Source organism: Lissotriton helveticus, chromosome 3_1, assembly GCF_964261635.1.
Source record: "Lissotriton helveticus chromosome 3_1, aLisHel1.1, whole genome shotgun sequence".
Taxonomy (NCBI): domain Eukaryota; kingdom Metazoa; phylum Chordata; class Amphibia; order Caudata; family Salamandridae; genus Lissotriton; species Lissotriton helveticus.
The window spans coordinates 388,236,052-388,254,532 of NC_136061.1; the positions used below are offsets into that span (position 1 = coordinate 388,236,052).

General features: G+C 48.4%; 1 protein-coding gene across 4 annotated transcripts in view; it reads left to right on the forward strand.

The window, feature by feature from the left end:
• The window catches only part of SMG6 (SMG6 nonsense mediated mRNA decay factor), a 1,202,478-nt gene that overhangs the window by 204,867 nt on the left and 979,130 nt on the right, over positions 1 to 18,481 (forward strand). For all 4 annotated transcript variants that reach the window (XM_078680136.1, XM_078680134.1, XM_078680133.1 and 1 more), the window contains exon 6: positions 1,519 to 1,597. In XM_078680136.1, the coding sequence (XP_078536262.1) occupies positions 1,519 to 1,597 (79 nt within the window). The remainder of the gene's footprint in view (positions 1 to 1,518; positions 1,598 to 18,481) is intronic.

Here is an 18,481-nt window from a genome sequence, read left to right on the forward strand (position 1 = left end):
CCGGGAGGCAGAACGACAGGAAAACTCTTCTGAAGGTAGGAATCCTGATTATTAGAGAAGCGACCCCATTAGCGCTTTGTTTCTGATAGGAAAATCGTCTTTTAACAGAAAAACAGGCGTTTTTCACGAAGGAGCTCAAGCGGCGGCGGCCATCTTGATTCACGCGCTCGCGTGACTCCCGGAGCATCGCCCCTTCTAATGAAATAGGACGAATTCTTATGCCTCGCGCTTCCTCCTGACGGATAAGGTCTTCTTCGGCTGCGGCCCATTTCTTTACCGCCCCCCACCATGCTGCTATTGCGGGACCCTCTGCTGCAGCATTGATGCACACTTATATTAAACTTCTTACGTGTATGTTTATTTTCACAGTACTTATATTTCACATTTATTATATATCATCTGGATCAAATGACTTTATGATTTATAGAAGCAAGTGACCAAGGATTTGGTTTAGGGAGGGCAGATGATGTTTCTAATAGGCAAGGAAAGAACTTTAAGGAAAGCAAAGAGTGATTCTGCATTGGTCAGTCTCTTTTCTAGGGATTATCCTTTGACTAGATATATTTAAGACCACGATTTAGAGTTGGGTGTATGCATTTATAAGTAATTATTGTGTTAATTCCAATAGAACATACACCTAGATAATGCTCATTCATCTGCTTGAGACAGTTTCACTTGTATCCCAGCTCCACCGCAGAGGGGATTACCATTTTGTATTTTCTACAAATATGCATTTTCTATTTATTTATTTTATTTTTAGAGTTTTCTATAGCGCAAATAAGACCCAGGGTAGGGTATCATAGCGCTTTACAAGGAAAGCAGCGCGAGTGTACAACATTTTACAAAACAAACAGAACATATACAGTATCAAAATTCTTACAAGGTTAGGTAGGTAACAGCAATGAGCATGAAACAGTAGAAGCTCATTCGTTTACGTGAAATGTGATGCATTTCAAGCAAAACAAACCACTTACTTGAAAATAATGCTAGTTTTGCAGCTTCGTAGGTGGTATATACTCATACATGATTATTCCATCAGCCCCAAGAGATTAAAGAGGTCAAAAGTAAACTTTAGTACACCTGCTGTGAAAAGGCTAATGCACAGAATATCAACCTGTAGGTAATTGTGCTACTTGAGGCTTGTTGAAGGCTAGTTGACACCACAGGGGCCAGCACCACAAGTTTAATTTATCTTAAGAAAAACAGTTGCTATTTCTGTACCCATCTACTGGTTGGCAGGATTACGTGCATCATAGGGGGGGTTAAAGGAAGATAACATACAAAACGACTGTAAAGGTAGAACGATTGTAATTGTTCAAACTTTAGCAAGTTGTGTTTTAAATAGTATTTTGTACTTAGGGAACCACATGTCTTTTATCACATAGATCAGATTGGAAGTTACAGTTGAAGGAATATGTTACTGTGGTTTGGGACAACCCTCTTATTTCACTGACAAGAATTCTGCCTTTTTCTGAAGAATTCAAACTTGTAAATTGATGCTATATTTTCTGTCCCTAGTTGGTACTTGAAGGCCCATCACATTGCCCCAAAGAATGGACGCCCCTACAATCAGCTCGCCCTTCTGGCCATCTACACGGTAAGTGAGGGTATCTACAGCTTTAAAGACAGGGGTGTTTGAAGCATTTGGACCTTTATGACACTCTTGCCTTTTTATTCCTTGTACGAATTGGAAAAGTATTTCTTTTGATGATTATCCTCATAGTCTTGTACAAAATACACAGAACATTATATGTAATATTCATCTACAAATTCATATTCTACAAATACATTAAAACCTCAGTGTGGCATCTTCAAATAAAGTCAAACAATGTTGAATTATGGTCTACCTCTCATAATAGTGCAATGACAACTAAGGTGCTTTGACTTACCTTCCAGAGCAGTCACGCTTTCATACAAAATTAACAACCATGCAATTTGTCTCTAATGAACCAGAGACAATGGCTTTACTAGGCAAAGGGTATGACAGCCCTAGATTCAGATGTGATGCCTTTTTCTTAGGGTTGCAGAGGCAGTCTGCTGTTTCTTTGTAGTATGTTATTTACGTTCTGTTGTTTACTCTGCGTCCACAGGAGCGGTGCTCTCCAAAGTCTCGCACAACTCTCTCAGGGTATTCGCCTCAAGCACGCAAAACTTACTCCAGGAGGTGAAAAGTGTTATACAATTCGATTCACTAAGACACAGCATGTTTTATTAGTTTGCTTAAAAAAGAAGATACACATTTAAATAGAAGACGTTTGGGGCCGAGATATAATCCTCAATGTTTATAGAAAATCTTAGCTTTAGATTTTGTTGATGTTGACCCTATGGCCACAGTAATCCTTTGGGGCACGGTACAAGGTGGCTTGAGGATCAGCAGAAGTGCTCTGGTCCTGTAATTATAGTGAGTGCTAAACTCGTGCAGAAGGTTCTAAATGTAGTCAATGTGTTACAGATATGGTGACTACAGGCTCTGCTCAGGTGCCAGACCAAAGCTTAATAGCACTCTGATACTAAGACTGGAATGAAATGGTATCACACATAAAAATAGAAGATGACTAGACTAAAAACTGTCACAATGGAAAAGTAGATACAAAATACCAGTAAGGCCTCAACCAGCAAAGTCTCTACGGCTCTTGATAATGAAGTCCTGGTGACTGGGTTTCCAGTTAGGGGCACAGTCCATAAAGTCATGGTGATTGAAGCCCCTGCTACCAGTACAAGATCCAAGTTGTAGTCCTGATTTTGAACGAATGGTCTAGTGAGCATTTTTTGTTTAGTGGCCTATTTCTTTGTGTTTATCCATCAAGGCCAAGTTCTCAATAGCTGGTCCAGCAGGAGTTGGTCCCTTTAGGGTTGGTATCAAGCATGACCGCTGAGAGCAAGAATGTTGAATTTAAATGGTTCTGGAATGAGGGTGACCTCACCAGCTAGGGGAGAGACCCCACACCCAGTGTTTAGGCCTTTCCTTCAAGGTTCCTCTTGGGCTGTAGAAAGGGTTGTACAGAACCCCATAAGTATGTCATAGGTCGAGAACATTGCAGGCTCTTTCTTCTGACCTTGAAAGAGGATATGTATTATCTCCTCTACCCAGATGACGTTCTTTTTTGTTTCTTGCTTCCTCATTGATAGCTTGGCTGTGGCTGCCTGCCTGGTTTTCCATTAATCCGGGCATTATGCAGGTCTTCCTGAGGTTTAAAGCACACCTCTTACCCTGCCCAATTTAGTTCACCTGGAAGCAGATATGTTTTCCTTCTCTGCCTAGGCCATAGCATCAAGGAGAGACCATTGCCACACAATGATACGCGAGAATATTGTATACCGAAATATTGTCTGTCATAAATATTTTGTCCTAAATGTGTTTACAAACATACTGCCCCTTGGGGTGTAGTTTAGTTCTAGTGGGACAATACTTTTGTAGACAATATTTAGGAAACAATTATGTCAGACGATATTCTGAAATAATTGTTCTGGTACCACACTATCTGGAGGTAGGATGGTGACAACACAGATGTTTCCCCCAGTCCACAGTCTTTGCTGTTCTAGATAGCAAGTCTCCCTCTCTCGTGGCCAAGGTTGCAAGCCATAGTCAACCACTGAGTTTGATGTGTTCAAAAGACCATGTACTCCTCCATTAATTTAGTGGCATTCAGTCCTTGTTGCAGCTCAGATTGTGTACGTTTCAGAGTGGTTCATTAGTTAAATTAATCTGATAGACTTTTAGCCACAGATTCCTTATATTCGAATAATCCCCAGGCGTCCGACTGGATCCAGAAACTTTTTTGTGAGCAGTAACCCTGCGCGCCAGTAGGTGCCATCGTTCGGCTCTGCGTGGCGTTGTCTGCTCTGGAAGTGATGTGTACGGTGCCTATATAGGCGCCACCTCAGCTCGCTGATGTCAGTTCTTTTCTTTCCACGCCAGTCAGTGCAGATCTGGGAAGGAATACCCCCAGACTTTTTTGACTGACCTTTTTTCTACTTTTTGTCGACATTGTTTTTGGGAATTATCTCCTGGTGTGTCGAGGATGTCAGCTAGGAAAGCTGGTTACAAGCTGTGGGGTGCCTGTCACTGATAGATGTCAGTGACGGACCTGTATTTGGTGTGCCACTAGTGTTTGGAGCATAACCACAACGCTAAGATCTGTGTTGATTGCTGTGCACACCAAGGCCTTAAAGGAGAGTTCCCTCAAGCTCCTCGCCACGCGACACCGCCACGCTTGGTTGAGAGGAAGGTCCTGGGATCGGTTGTGGGGCTACTCCAAGCGTTCTTTTTTATTTTATTTATTTATTTTTTTTTTTGAAAACCTTTATTGTACAGAAAGAGCTCACAAATACGGGCCTACAACCCACCGGGCTGGCCACCACAGAGCCGAATGGCAGGAGCAATGCATAGAGTATCACAGTATACAAAGGCAAAGAAACAGGAGAAATAACAAGCATCTTAGAGCGATCACAGGAGATAAGAATTAGAAAGGTAGTTTTCTTATTTTTAAAGGACGGGTTAGGGAGTACAGGAGTATGGCGGGCCAAGAGACAATCCAAAGGGGCGGGGCCGCGGCGGGCAGCAATACAATGATCGTAAAAAACACAGGAGAAACAAACACGAAATAGGCATACCAATAAGCACCGGTCAAAACAACAGACATGAGGAAAGGCCATCGCACACACCGTCCAATGCCCGCCCACCGCAGCTACCACCCGTCCCACCAAACAGCACAGAAAAAGACCCAAATACAAGAACAATACGAAACGGACCCCCAATAAAAGAAAGGAACCCCGCATAAGGGGGGGGGGGGGGGAAAGGAAGGGGGAAGAAGGAAAGGAAGGGACTCTTATCCAAACACCCGCCCCCGGGCGACGAAACAGGAAAACCATAACCCGGTACAAAATAGACATTGAAAATACAGAAAACACACCCAGCAAATCAGAATCATCGTGATACCGGAAAAATACCCCAGAAAGACACCAGGGGGACAGACGACGAGACAGAGCCCCGAAAGAAGGGATACACAAGGGCCATAGAACCAAAAAGGGAGAAGAAAGGAGGAAAAAGATCCCCCAAAAACAGCAACAGACCCCCCCACCCACCCCTCAAGCCCACCCTACACCCCTGCAGAAGGCTACGGCCAACCCCCCAGCAGCGTGCCTGTCGCCCTAAATAGAACCCGAAATATAGGAGAAAGAAACAAGGTAGAAACAAAGGCAAAAAGAAGGGCCGGGGAAAGGAAGGAACATTACACACGGGAGAGGGCAAAAACAGGATAATCTGCAACCATCCCACCACCTGTGAAAAGGGGAGAGGCAGAGCCCACGGGAAGTTAAACGACATCAGGATAAGTTTCAGGAGTCCCACGAAGTTACGCAACATCACAACAGCACATGTCGGTCATAGATCAAAAACAAGACTACCGCATATAATAAGTCATTTCAGCCCTGTCCGCTTTTGGCCAAGGTTGTAATCATCCAAACAAACAAAGTCCAAACGACGAGGGACACAGGGTTCAGGAGGAAATCCAGCGGCAGTCCTGAGGAGAAACGTGAAAGAAAATACGGAGAATATAAAAAAGTTACGGTACAATCTTCGCACCGCAGGCACAGTTCTATGGACAAGTCCAACGAGGCAAGCCCAGCTGGGTCGGCACAGGCGCCCCGGCCGGGGAGCCGACGCGATGAGAAACAGAAAGGATCATCGAGGCCTGGACAGGATGCAAACGGACCGCAGACCAGCGGCCGAGGCAACAAAGCAGGACGACGAAGGGCGTCGGAGAGTCTCCAATTCAAGGAAGCGGTCTCCGCCGGAGGCACAGAGACCAGGAGCACACCAGCCGTACCCTGCAACAAGGAAGCAAAATCCAACGATGGGGGCCCGCCTAAATCAAAAAGCGAGTCCGCCTCCACAGGGGAAACAGGCGCAGCCACGGAAGTCCGCCAGGAGTACAGTGCATCCAGGACAACTTGAAGTGCAGGAAACCCTTCACAAGATCCGACATCCGGGCCGTGTGGCGGGCCCCCAGTGCTCGCCCAGGCCCGGCAGAGACTCTCAGGGTCGGCCGCCATCTTAGGAGCCCAGCAAGCCCTCGGTCGTCGGGGGCCCCGGCCGGAGCAACACCAAAGCAAAAGGAGGTCAGCCGAACTGCGGCGGGGCGCCCCAAGGCAGGAAGGAGACCCACCAGAAGAAGGATGTTCGGCGGCCCCCTCGTGCCGCCGGCCCCGTTCTCCGAGCCCGGGCGGAAAATTCAAAATGGCCGGGCCGGGGAACAAAGGGGGGGACCAAGCCGGATAAATGAGGAGGCTCCCCCGCAGGAGGCAGCGTCCGCACCCCTAGGCCCAGGCCAGTCGGGTCCGCCAACGGGCACAGCCGGCCTATTCGCACATCAGCCTCCGCAACCAGATCCACAGCGCCAGCAAGGGCCGACCATCGCGCTCCGTCACGTCCCGTCGCCGCCAGGAGGTCCAGGCCAGTCCGCCCCGAAGGCTCCGAGCGGGACCACCGCACAGGATCGACAGCACCCAGGATCACCGGAGCAACGGGTAAGTGTCCGCAAAGTGCCCGCGGTACCGAAACACCGCAAGGAGGGCTTCCCGGGGCAGGAGAAATACAGGATAATCGAAGAAAACAGGTGGTTGAACGGAGCCGAGCTAAAACGCGGCCATCTCGGTCGCGAGCTAGGCTCCTCCCCCCTCCAAGCGTTCTTTGTTGCAGTCGAGTAAGTTAGGGAAGTCTGGTAAGTCCCAGAAAGAGATCTTAGACTTGTCCGTCCAAGTCATCTGACGAGACGAGGGAGCATTGGCACTCGAGGCTTAGCCCTGTGGTGAAGCCTGCACCTCGGGCGACTCAGTGTTTTTCAGAGTTTGCAGGAGCTGATATATTTGATTTAGGCGCCTTGACGCCCTTGGGGCTAAGTCTGCGCAAGATAAGATCCTTTTCATTCAGCTGGTGTGACACTGTCCTGTTATGTGAATTTTATGAGTTGCTTTGGGGCCAGAAGGAACTTTAATTGATGGTGTCACTTAAAGTTTCATGGTAACAAATGCTTATGCTTTTTGAGAGGTTATATAAAGGTCGTATCTGCGGAGTTCAGGCGTGCTTCCTTTTAATAGACACTTATAGAAGTATTTGCACTAGATGAAGTCTGAGTACTTATTACAAAAGTGTGTACAATAGATTTAGTATTTTTACGCAAATTTTCATGGGGGCACCCTATGTTGGCTTCTACTAAAAAGGTTTAGTTAATATAATAATCTGATGTACCCGACTTTTAAAATCTGTTGGTATCTTCGCTAGCACAGTCTTATTTACCCCTTCCATGCTGGTGACGGAACCGCTCCGTCACCAGCCTCGGTCACGCTGTGCTGGTGACGGAGTGGTTCCATCACGGCCCACTCTGCGCGCCTCCGCGGCGCTGATTTCGCACCTGCGCAGCGCATTCTATGGAGCGGGCGGAGCCGTGACGGTACCGCTCCGTCACATGCACAGCGCACCCGAGGCTCGTGACGGGGCGGTTCCGCCACGAGCATGGGAGCGCCGCGCGGCCCCCCCTCCCCTCCTAGCGCTGCGGCGGAATTGCTGCCGCAGCAAAGGGGTTAATATCTGCCCATGTATTTCAATTCCAGATGTTTTTAGGTTCATTGCCATCACATTCTTATTTCGTTCTAGTGATGGCTACCTCAGTACTCTTCCAGTCATGATCTGAGGTCTGCAGCTAGCAAATAAAAGGCTCACGAGAGCAAGCTTCTGCTGGCTTTATTTTTTATCATGCTTAACTGTGCGTTTTTAGGTGAGGAAGCATCCTTATGCTCAGGGCTTGAAGTGGGAAAAAATCCTGGGGGTGCTCTAAAAGGGGCGTAGCAAATTTCTTAAAGGGGTGTGGCCTATCCAAGTAGGGGCGTGGTCTAAATCAAGATAACTAGCATTGCGCGCTTAAGAAAATTAGGAAGTCGCATCCAGCAAAGGATAATAAAACAGGCAAAAAAGTATATTTATTAAGTATAAGCCATAAAATACCAAACACTTTAAAAAAACATGTAAAAAGTATTTACATTACTTCGAAATCTATTGCAGGATTTCCCAAAACCCTTGAAGATATTCACTGTCTCTATTTTGGTGGGGTTTCTCACAACAATTTTCTTCAGCAGACCTACCTTTTGCCAGCCAGCTCTTTACAAACAGCTTTGCGTCAAATGTTTCAAATGGAGGACCATTGCGTTTTACCCATAAGCAAGAAGAAATGGTCTCTACAAGAAAAGAGGCGCTTGTTGGACAAGCAATTAAGAACCTCTTTCGCAATCCGCATTACTTTCTGGCAGGGTTTTCATGCAAACTACTAACTTTTTTAATGATTCAGGGGTTTTCTTTCCACCAAAATCTTTGAAAAGTCTAAAAGCTTGGATAGTATCTCTTGCTGGCAACTGAAACTCTGAACACAATTTCTGGATATCTGTTTCACCATAAAGAATGCATTCATCACTAGAAGGCAAGTTGCCTGCATCTAGCACACTGAAGCTGGATATAAGTTTTTTCTCAGAATCCGGGGCACATCGTTTATTGATATTTACAGACAGATTTTGATAAAACTGATTTTGATTAAGGGCAACAGAGTTACTTCTACCAATGGAAAAGAGGAACATTCTTGAATTTGCCCTCGTCAACTGCTCTCTGAGCCGCAGAAGCAAACTCCCCTGGTGAGTCACATAAACAAAAAGACCTAACAGTGGGACCTTCCAGCTGCCAGCACCTGGTGAGTCCTTCATTGCTCTAAATATACGTACTTGACTAACCAAAAGTCTGTGGGCATTAACAATTGTAATGTCCCTCCTCTGTAAGGAGAGTGATAAGTCTTTGAGCTCTTGAAGTGCATCACACATTACCCCCAAATCTCTGATGAAAGAAAAGGATGTAAGCTGCTTCAAGAGACCTTCATACTTACTCCGGTCTCTTTTGTGTCTGGATGGGTCTTTAGAAGCATTCTCAAAATGTTTGCACAAGACAGAGAAGCAGTTCCAAACAGCTTTCATAGATCTGTAACTGGATGCTACCCATCTAGTATCAAGCATTTTCTCTATCTTCTGAAGTTGTACACAAAGCTTGGTGGCGGTCAGATTTACCTCTCTCTGGTTTTTTGGTGACATGCTGTATGTGGCATTCAATGAGTCCACGAATATCTTGAAGTGATTGACCCCGGCAACCTCATCAACTGTATACGCCACAGCAAGTTCTAGTCTGTGAGCCAAACAGTGCAATGTCAGTACAAGATTTGGAAATTCTGATTTCAGCAATGCCACTACTCCTCCTTGTTTACCAAACATTACTGCTGCTCCTCTGGACATACTGCAATCAAGATATCATGTAGCAGACTTTTTCTGAGTCCAACTTTTTCGAAGTAGCTTAGGAGAGCTGTCTTTACGCCAAGGGCATTTGTTTCTGCCAGCTCCAGAAGGCTGAAATAGATGGTCAGCTCTGATGCGATGGCAGGGTCCCGACGGTGCTGGTAGGGCTGGGGAGGCGTCAAAAAGGTAAGTTTCCTTTAGACTGCTGCTGGATTCTGTTGTAGACCCTCGTCCCTCGCTTGCTTTAAGGCAGAGCAGGGTCACACTGGTTGCTGGAGAAATCTTGCTGCAGGCCGTAAAAGCAGGGTGGTGCCGTATCTAACCAGCTGTTATGCCGATGGCTGACACAATGACGTAGGTGTCGCTGAGAGAAGGGAAATCCCAAGAGAAAGTGTCTCTCTTCAAAGTATTTCCCTTCCTGCTACAATGACGTCACAGCTTAAGCAGTGCGCGGGCATGCTCACCCGAAACACCAACAAAAACCAGGACGTCTGGTCGCCCTACCTTTGACCTTTGAGGCCCAAAAATAGAGCCCATTAGAGACCCCTTTCGAGGCCCCCCCAAAAGAATGGGGGTGCTCAGACCCCCACAGACCCCCCCCCCCACTTAAAGCCCTGCTTATGCTGATCAGAATACATTTCATTGTGGTGTAGTTATCAATACATTATTTTAACAGTTGTCTCTGATATTGTATTGCTTGTGGAATGTGTTTGTCTTAGGAAAGAACACAACGGACACAGAATCAACATTCTCATTAACCATTTCATTGTGAGCTTGTTTTGCACTGCAGTGAGACTGTGTGTCATTAGAGGGCTCAGTGACGGTTGGGGGGATATAAGAGAAGGAGGTTATTGCAAACAAAATAGTGGTAGTCATGATTTCTTTCAAGCCTAGTAAGGAATCTTAAGCCGGTGATAATTTATCAAAAACTAAGACTACTAACAAGTGTGCAATCATTGATGAATTTCCTGCTGTTAATCATTTGTCTTAATCTGGCCAATTGAAGATGCAACAAGGCAAATCCACATTTCGCAGGCCTAATTTTCATTCGGATGGAGGTCAGCTAGATTAGCCATAGATTCCATGCCTGACCTGTATAGTATAGTACTACATGGGAATTGCCATTGGTTTAGTCTTTAAGTAATATTCACCACACAGCTGAAGGATAAGTAAAATGGGAAACCCTTTTAAGTAGAAGAAAGTAGAAAATCCTTGCTCAGCCATCCCTTACCTGCCATTTCCTGGATTTGGAAATGTTCCCTATTCATGGTTGTTTCCAAACTGAAGTGGCATGGTGTGCAATATAGCAATGGACTGTGATGCAGCCCTGAGTTATTACAAGTGGCTGAGATTAATTCAAGCATTGCATCCATCCCTTTTTTTGTATTCTTAAAACATTATCAGTGTGACTGGGTATGGCAGCACAAGCTCACTATGCCGCAGGAAGCAAGCTACACCAGACTCAAGAGCCCAGTCAGGGCAAAACCGGGTTGCTTGTTATTTGGTTCATGGAGGACCTGGATTGGCGGTTCAGGCTAGTCTGTTCGCAACTGCTGAGAATTAATTCAAGCATTCCACCCACACTACAGAGTGATTCTCCATTCATGAAGCTTGTGTCAAATGCTTGGGTTTATCAATGATGGAATATTCTGTTAGAGGCATATGAGCTGCAGATTACACACTGTGCATAGATCACCACCTAGTGTTGGGCCCGGATGTTTGCAGTTTGTGTTTGTCCTGAAAAGTTCTTTGGAAGTCACGAGGTAGGTGACTCCTCCTTTGGACCACACTGCGCATGGGCATCGGCTCCCTCCTCAGATTGGTTTTTTCCGCCATCGGACTCGGATGTGTTTCCTGCGCTCCGGTTTGGAACCGAATTTCCTTCGGCGCGCAATCCTCACCCAGTTCGACGGTATTGTTTTGATCGCGCTCCCCATCGACGCGATTCTTTACCACTTCGAAGTCTTCGATTCCGGTCGTTGACGAAGGCCTTCGGGCCTACCTGGGCCTTACTCTCTGGCTCATGGAAAGGACGCCATTCAAGAAGTGTCCTCGATGTGGGTTCTACGTTTCCCCACACAGATCTACATGAGGTGTGCAACCTTTGCCTCTCACCGGAGCACGAGGCCAAAGACTGTTCCACTTGTGCCTCTTTCCGCTCCAAAAAGACAATTCGGGACCGACGAGCTCGAAGAACCATGGCTCGCTTGTCCATGGCTCGCTCGTAAGCTTCGATCCCCGACGACATCTTTGAAGAGGGCGTCGACGTGCCAGAACACCAGCGGGCCGAAGAAAGTGCCAGCCCTCTGATGCCGAAGACTCAGACGTCGAGGACATCACTCCAGCTCAACGGGTCGTAAGTAAGACCGTCAACCCCAACCCTTCCTCGACACCATCAAAAAAGGCTTTGGTCACACCCTCACCTACAAGCCTGGGTGCACACCAAGAGACTGCTTCCCACGCCCTGCCTTCGGGCCCGGCAAAGAAGCCTACTAAGTCTTCAGGCGGCTCAGGCTCGAGTCTGCCTATTTCCGGTGCCGATCCCATACCGGCACCGAAGAAGAAGCCATCTTCCTCAACCATGCCTGTCTATGGAGAGAAGGGTTTTTTAGGGTACAGTGAAATACAAGGCGCACAGCACACGATAGTGTACAAGAAGGGTAGGTCCGGGTGCAAATAGGTGAGGGGACAAAAGGCCCTAAACCCCTCCGAGTGTGTGCAGAGCACACGCAATACAAGGCAAGAACAAATACCAATTGCACACCAAATTACAGTAAAGAAGGAGATGCCTCAATGGACATAAAGGTACAAGTAACAGTGATCGAGGCAGAGGAGAATAGTTGTTGGATGAGTCCTCTTTTATTTCATGAAGGGCCAGCCGACACGTGTTTCGTCGTCAAGCGGTAACAGTGCTTGCACGACTCATCAGGGCTGTGATGAGAAGAAGAAGGACCACAGGTCGCTTAGCCGGTGATACTTCCGACCCGGCCCTCGCTCGGGACCAGGCTAATGATGGGTAAATGGATGTGGCTCCAGATCCCGTGGACGGCTGCGCTGAAGGGAATGCTCAACGGCGGAGGCAGTGCTCCAAAGGCAGGAAGTTCGTGGTGCCACACAATAATGACACGCATTCACATTTAGATGCAGGGGTGTCCGAGTATTGAGTCTGGAAGTGGCAGGCGAGAAATCGCTCGTTTTCGGCGGGATCCGAAATCAGGTTGACAGACGGCGGGGAGGGTGCTCCCACACAGAAGTTCCGGGTGCGTCCACGGGATCTGGAGCCACATCCATTTCCTCAACCATGCCGACCGCTGCTCCGACACCTAAGTTCTCGGCGCCGAAGACTGGCACCGGCTCATCGATGCCAAAACCGCACTCTGAGCCGAGCCAAAAAACGCCTAAAAGTCCCGACTCACACGCTTCGGAGCCTAAAAAACACCCGGAACCGTTCCAGTAAAAGACATTTCGAAAGGTCATACTTCTAAGCCAAAAAACCCTAGACCAGCTACCGAGCCGTTGCCGAAAACTCCCTCCGGAACCGAAAACTTCGACGCCGAAGGATCCGCCCTACACAGAAGAGCTTTTTACACCAGATCCTACTCAAAAGACTCTTGTAAAGGATCCTAAGACTGGTCAACTAGCTCTTAGTTCCAAGATGAGTCCACTAGAGGCGCCTGCACCTCCTCCTCCTCCAAAGAAGAGAGACATTGCAACCTCTCTATTAAGGGTCCCTTCTCCACCACCTCCCCATACTATTCCTCCTCCTACACCTCCTCCACCACATCATTCGCCTACACCATCCACTAAACCAGATGATGATGTTGATACAGACTCTGATGACACAGGTGGGGGTGCACATGACCCAGTAAGTACCAATAGTCCCCCTCAGTCACCTAATCCATGGGATGATATAACACCCCTGATGTGCCTTGCGTCCCCCAAGACGATGTTCACTCTTCCAGGTCTTTCCCACCAGAGGACACTATAGGTTTTAACCTACTAGTCCAGAGAGCTGCCCAGTACCATGGGGTTGACTTGCACACCGATACTGTGGAGGAAGATTTCCTATTGGACACTTTTGATAATACACAAAGGTCCACTGCCATTTTGCCAATGCTTAAAGGGGTCATTAAGCACGCAACAGAGGTATTTAAAGATCCTGTCGGGGCTTGGGTCCTCAACCCTCGCATTGAGAAAAAATACAAAACTGGCCCTACAGATCCAGTTTACATTAGAGGCCGAGCACTACTAGATTCTTTAGCAGTATCTAATGCACGTAAACATGCTAATTCACAAACATCAGGTTAGGCCTCACCACCAGATACGGAATCTAAACTCCTTGACGCCTCTGGTAAGCGCACAGCGTCACAGGCAGCTAACATATGGCGCATTGCCAATACTCAAGCGATATTGGCAAGATATGACAGGGCACATTATGATGAACTAGAATCCATAATGCAGCATCTATCAGATAAATATAAAAACCGGTCTAATGAACTCCTACAGGAAGGTATAAATATCACCAATACTTCCATTCATTGTGCCCTAGATGCTGCAGATACTGCCTCAAGGGCAATTAATACTAGTGTACTTCTGCGTAGGCATGTCTGGCTACGTATTTCAGGTTTTAAACCTGAAGTGCAAAATTCCATCCTCAATCAGCCATTTGATGAGAAACACCTATTTGGCCCTAATGTCGATGTATTTTTAGAGAAAATGAAAAAGGACACCGACAGAGCCAAATCTATGGGAGCCTTGTAATTGCAAGCTCCCAGACGTTCTTTTCGTCGCTCATCATATAGGGGCAACACAAGAGGCTACGCCTCCGATATCCCCTCCACTTCCTATAAACCCCCTAGTCAATCCACATTCACTAAGGGCTACCAAAGAGGCTACCAAAGGGGTAACAACAACAAGGGCAGGGGCAAAACCAAAAACTCCCGCGCTGCCTCCTCCCCTACCCACCGACTTTCCTCTGCTTCCCTCCCACCATTCCACTCCTGTGGGGGGAAGACTACAACAATTCCTTCCTGCCTGGACCAACATCACATCAGACAAGTGGGTGCGACAAATTATTCAATCAGATTACTGTCTAGAACTAACATCTATCCCCCCCAAACATACCACCCAAAGAGCGTCCAATGTCACAAGAGCATCTATCACTGCTAAAGCAAGAAGTAATATCCTTGCTAGAAAAAAGTGCAATAGAACCAGTTCCTTTGCACCGACAAAACAAGGGAGTTTACTCCCTATACTTTCTTATCCCAAAGAAGGACGGCTCTCTAAGGCCTATTCTAGACCTCAGACCGCTAAACATATACATACAGTCAGACCATTTTCATATGGTCCCACTTCAACAAGTCCTTCCTCTCCTGTTACAAAACGACTTCCTTGCTACTCTAGATCTCAAGGACGCATACTTCCACATTCCCATTCACAAAGCTCACAGGAAGTATCTCAGATTTGTAATAGACAGGCAGCACTATCAATTCAAAGTACTCCCATTCGGAGTCACAACAGCACAAAGGGTATTCACCACGTGCCTAGCAGTAGTGGCGGCACATTTACGAAGACGGCACATCCACATCTTCCCGTACCTCGACGACTGGCTCCTGAAAGCTCATACAATCAGTGTGTGGAACACACCCAGGCCACAACTTTCACAATAAACCACACCAAGTCTCATCTGCAACCATCCAAAGTACAACAGTACCTCGGTGCCACAATAAACACCTCAACAGGGCTAGCTTATTCCACTCTAGTAGAGATAGCCAGCATGCAAGCTCTTCTCACAAAATTTCAGCCACAACACTCACTTCCAGCATGAGTGTTCATGCAACTCATAGGGATGATGGCCTCTTGCATTTTCATAGTGCCCCATGCAAGACTTCAAATGCGTCCTCTTCAAGAGTGCTTATCACGTCAATGGAACCAGGTTCAAGGTCAATTAACAGACCTAGTGTTGGTAGACGGTCGGACTCATCGCTCTCTGCAGTGGTGGAACACCAAAAACCTTTCCAAACAGCGACCGTTCCTAGAGCCAGTTCCTCAAATAGTCTTGATAGCGGACGCATTGCTCTCCGGCTGGGGAGCCCACCTACTGCAACGCACAATGCAAGGCAGTTGAACACCACAAGAAAAGATACTCCATATCCATCACCTGGAGTTATTAGCTATATTCCTATCACTAAAAGCTTTCCAAAAGCAGGTATCAAACAAAGCTGTGTTAGTCCGCACGGACAACATGACAGCCATGCATTACATACAGAAACAGGGCGGAACACACTCCCTGCAACTTTCTCAACTAGCACAGGACATGTGGCGGTGGGCTATACCTGAAAACATAGTCCTTCTAGCCCAGAATGTTCCAGGAGTACAAAATACCATAGCAGATCTGTTAAGTCGTCAGACACAACAAACCCACGAGTGGGAACTTCATACGCAAGTTCTTCAACCATTCTTTCAGATGTGGGGACAACCTCAGATATACCTCTTTGCCACCCACGAAAACGCCAAATGCCCAAGCTTCGCCGCCAGATATTCACACCCACTGACCAAAGGCAATGCGATATGGATGAACTGATCAAACAGATTTGCGTACGCTTTTCCACCTCTACCACTCATGCCACTAGTAGTACGCAAACTACAGCAGCATTCTCTGACCCTCATCCTAGTTTCTCTAACGTGGGCCAGACAGCCGTGGTACACCACGCTGCTACAACTTTCTGATAGATACATCTGCCTTGTGGATTCCTCACCTTGTGAATATCCCCCTGCGTCAGCAGCTTCCGGAAATTCTTTTTGTAGCTTAGCGCCGACGTGGACCGACGTCACAGAGGCACGGCATCGCGCGCGACTCCGCTGACGTCACCGACCCCATATTAGGCCAACGCCGGCGTGATGACATCAGTTCCCTTTCTTTCACGTCGTCGACGTTAACTGTTTTCTAGGGATCGTCCGTAGCTTTTGCAGTAACTTTGTTACCTTGTGTTGTTGGTGTTTCATTGTCTTCTCTTTCGATATGTCTTTGAAGAAGACCGGATTTAAAGCCTGTGGAGAATGCGGCAAGACCATGTCCATTACGGATCCGCATGAATGCTGCTTATGGTGTCTTAGCTCCGACCACGACGTCGAAGACTGCCGGTCTTGTAAGAAGATGACACCTAAGGCCCTCCGGGAGAGAGAAGCTAAGCTTCTTGTGGCGAAGCTTAAAGGAAGTAAGGAGAAGAAGAAGAAATCGAGGTTGCGGGCTCGAGGTCAAGATCTCGCTCGAGGTCGCGATCGGACATGTCCTCAGCCCATGCTTCGAGATCGTCTAAAAAGAAGCATAAGAGGAGGTCCCATGAATCCCGACATCGCTTGAGGAAGGATTCGGGTTCTAAGCCGAAGTCGCAGGTGAAGCTGGTTGAGAAAGAGGTGGTGTCTTCGGCTTCAGAAGATTAGGACGCCGGGGGTCAGGCGTCTCATCCGGATTCGCCAGGTTCGCCGAAGCAGGCAGCGAATCCATCTCCGGTTCCATCCCATCCTCCGGATCGGGAGGATGAAGGTGAGGAGGAGATGGTTGGAGAGGGAGAGGCTCCGTTGCCCGAAGGTCTCTCGACTCCGGTGCACCAGCCAGAAGAGGAGGTCGATGTTTTATCGACTCCACGCCCTCAAGAACAGCCTGGGGATTCATACCCAGCCTTTCCGGCTACAGCTCAGGATCCGACGCATTTTCTAAATGCGATGTATGGTATTTATTCCAGGGCTGTGTACCCCTCTGGGGCTCCTGTTGGTCCCACGGGTCCGATGGCATTTGGTCTGGGTGTTCCCCACACCTATGCTCCTGCGCCCTTTATGCCACCTCCGCATTGGCATTTTCCGACACCGGCGAGACCTTCGACTCCGAAGCCATCGACGCCGAATCCTTCGACACCGATTCCATCATCCCTGATGCCGAACCCTGAGCGACGTCGTGGGATTCTTCCTCGTCCGGCATCGGGCTCGGCGCCGGCTCCGACTTCGACGGAGCCGACAGTGGATCCGGCGGCTTCGAATGTGAAGCACAGGTCGAGGCGTGAAGCCCAGAGGCTGATGGAGGAAGAGAGCTATCGTGAGGAGTATTTGGAGGAGGCTGAGCTGCAGGATCCTGAGGACCCTTTTGAGGATCTTTCAGTTGCCAGTGGCCTTGAACTGTCCCCTGAGTGGGATTTGGTTTCAGTACCGGACGAACCCTCTAAAGATGTGGCTCCTTACCACGTTGTGATTAAGAAGGCTGCAAGTTTGTTGAACATTGCTTTACCCTCTGCTGAGTTCAAGTCAAATCTTCTCACGGAGGTCCTTCACTCTCCATCATCGGTGACTGAACCATTACTGCCCTTTAATGATGCCCTTAAAGATCCAAATTTAGAGGTTTGGAAGAAACCCTTGTCGGCTCCTGCTGTGTCTAGGGCTGTTGCCAGAAGGTACAGGGCTGCTCCTGATGACCCAGAATTTGTATCCACTCACCCTCTGCCTGAGAGTTTGGTGGTGCAGGCAGCCTGTTCCAAACGATCAACGGGCGCTTTTCCTCAGGTTCCAGCTGAAAAAGAGTCGAGGAAGCAGGATCAGGCTGCTAAAAAGGTTTTCTCCGGGGCGTGGCCGAGACAGCGATGTGAGCAGACGCGTCTCGTGTGTGCTCCGTCGCCCCGCTGCTCTAATAAGCTTGTTTAAGCGAAGTTCCAGGGGGTAACTGCCCCTGGGGATCCCCTGACCGCTGCCGCCCTGCTAGCGATCCCCTCCAGTGGCAGACTGCAGCCGTTGAGGTCCACGCCATCGGCGATCGGAGCCCGGGGACCTCCGAGATCGGCCTCTGGCCGCCATCTTGCCGCGGGGTTTGCCGGCGGGACGCCTATCCTGATCCCCGCGGAGTGGGCTGGAGTGACGGTCTGCGAGAGACACCGGAGGCCCCCAAACCCCTCCGGCGGCTGTGTCCCTCCAGCGGACCCCACCGGCTGCCTGCACGGCTACTCTGAGGCTGCTGGTGCCGGACTGCCTCCAGCGAAGGACGCAGCGACCGCCCGGACGCCACTGCTACGGGAGGCCCCGGCTTTGGCGGGAACACCAGGCCTGGCCCGGAGAGATCGCCGGAGGCCCCCCTCCCGCGAGCGCCGACCACGACCTCCACACCCGTCGAGGG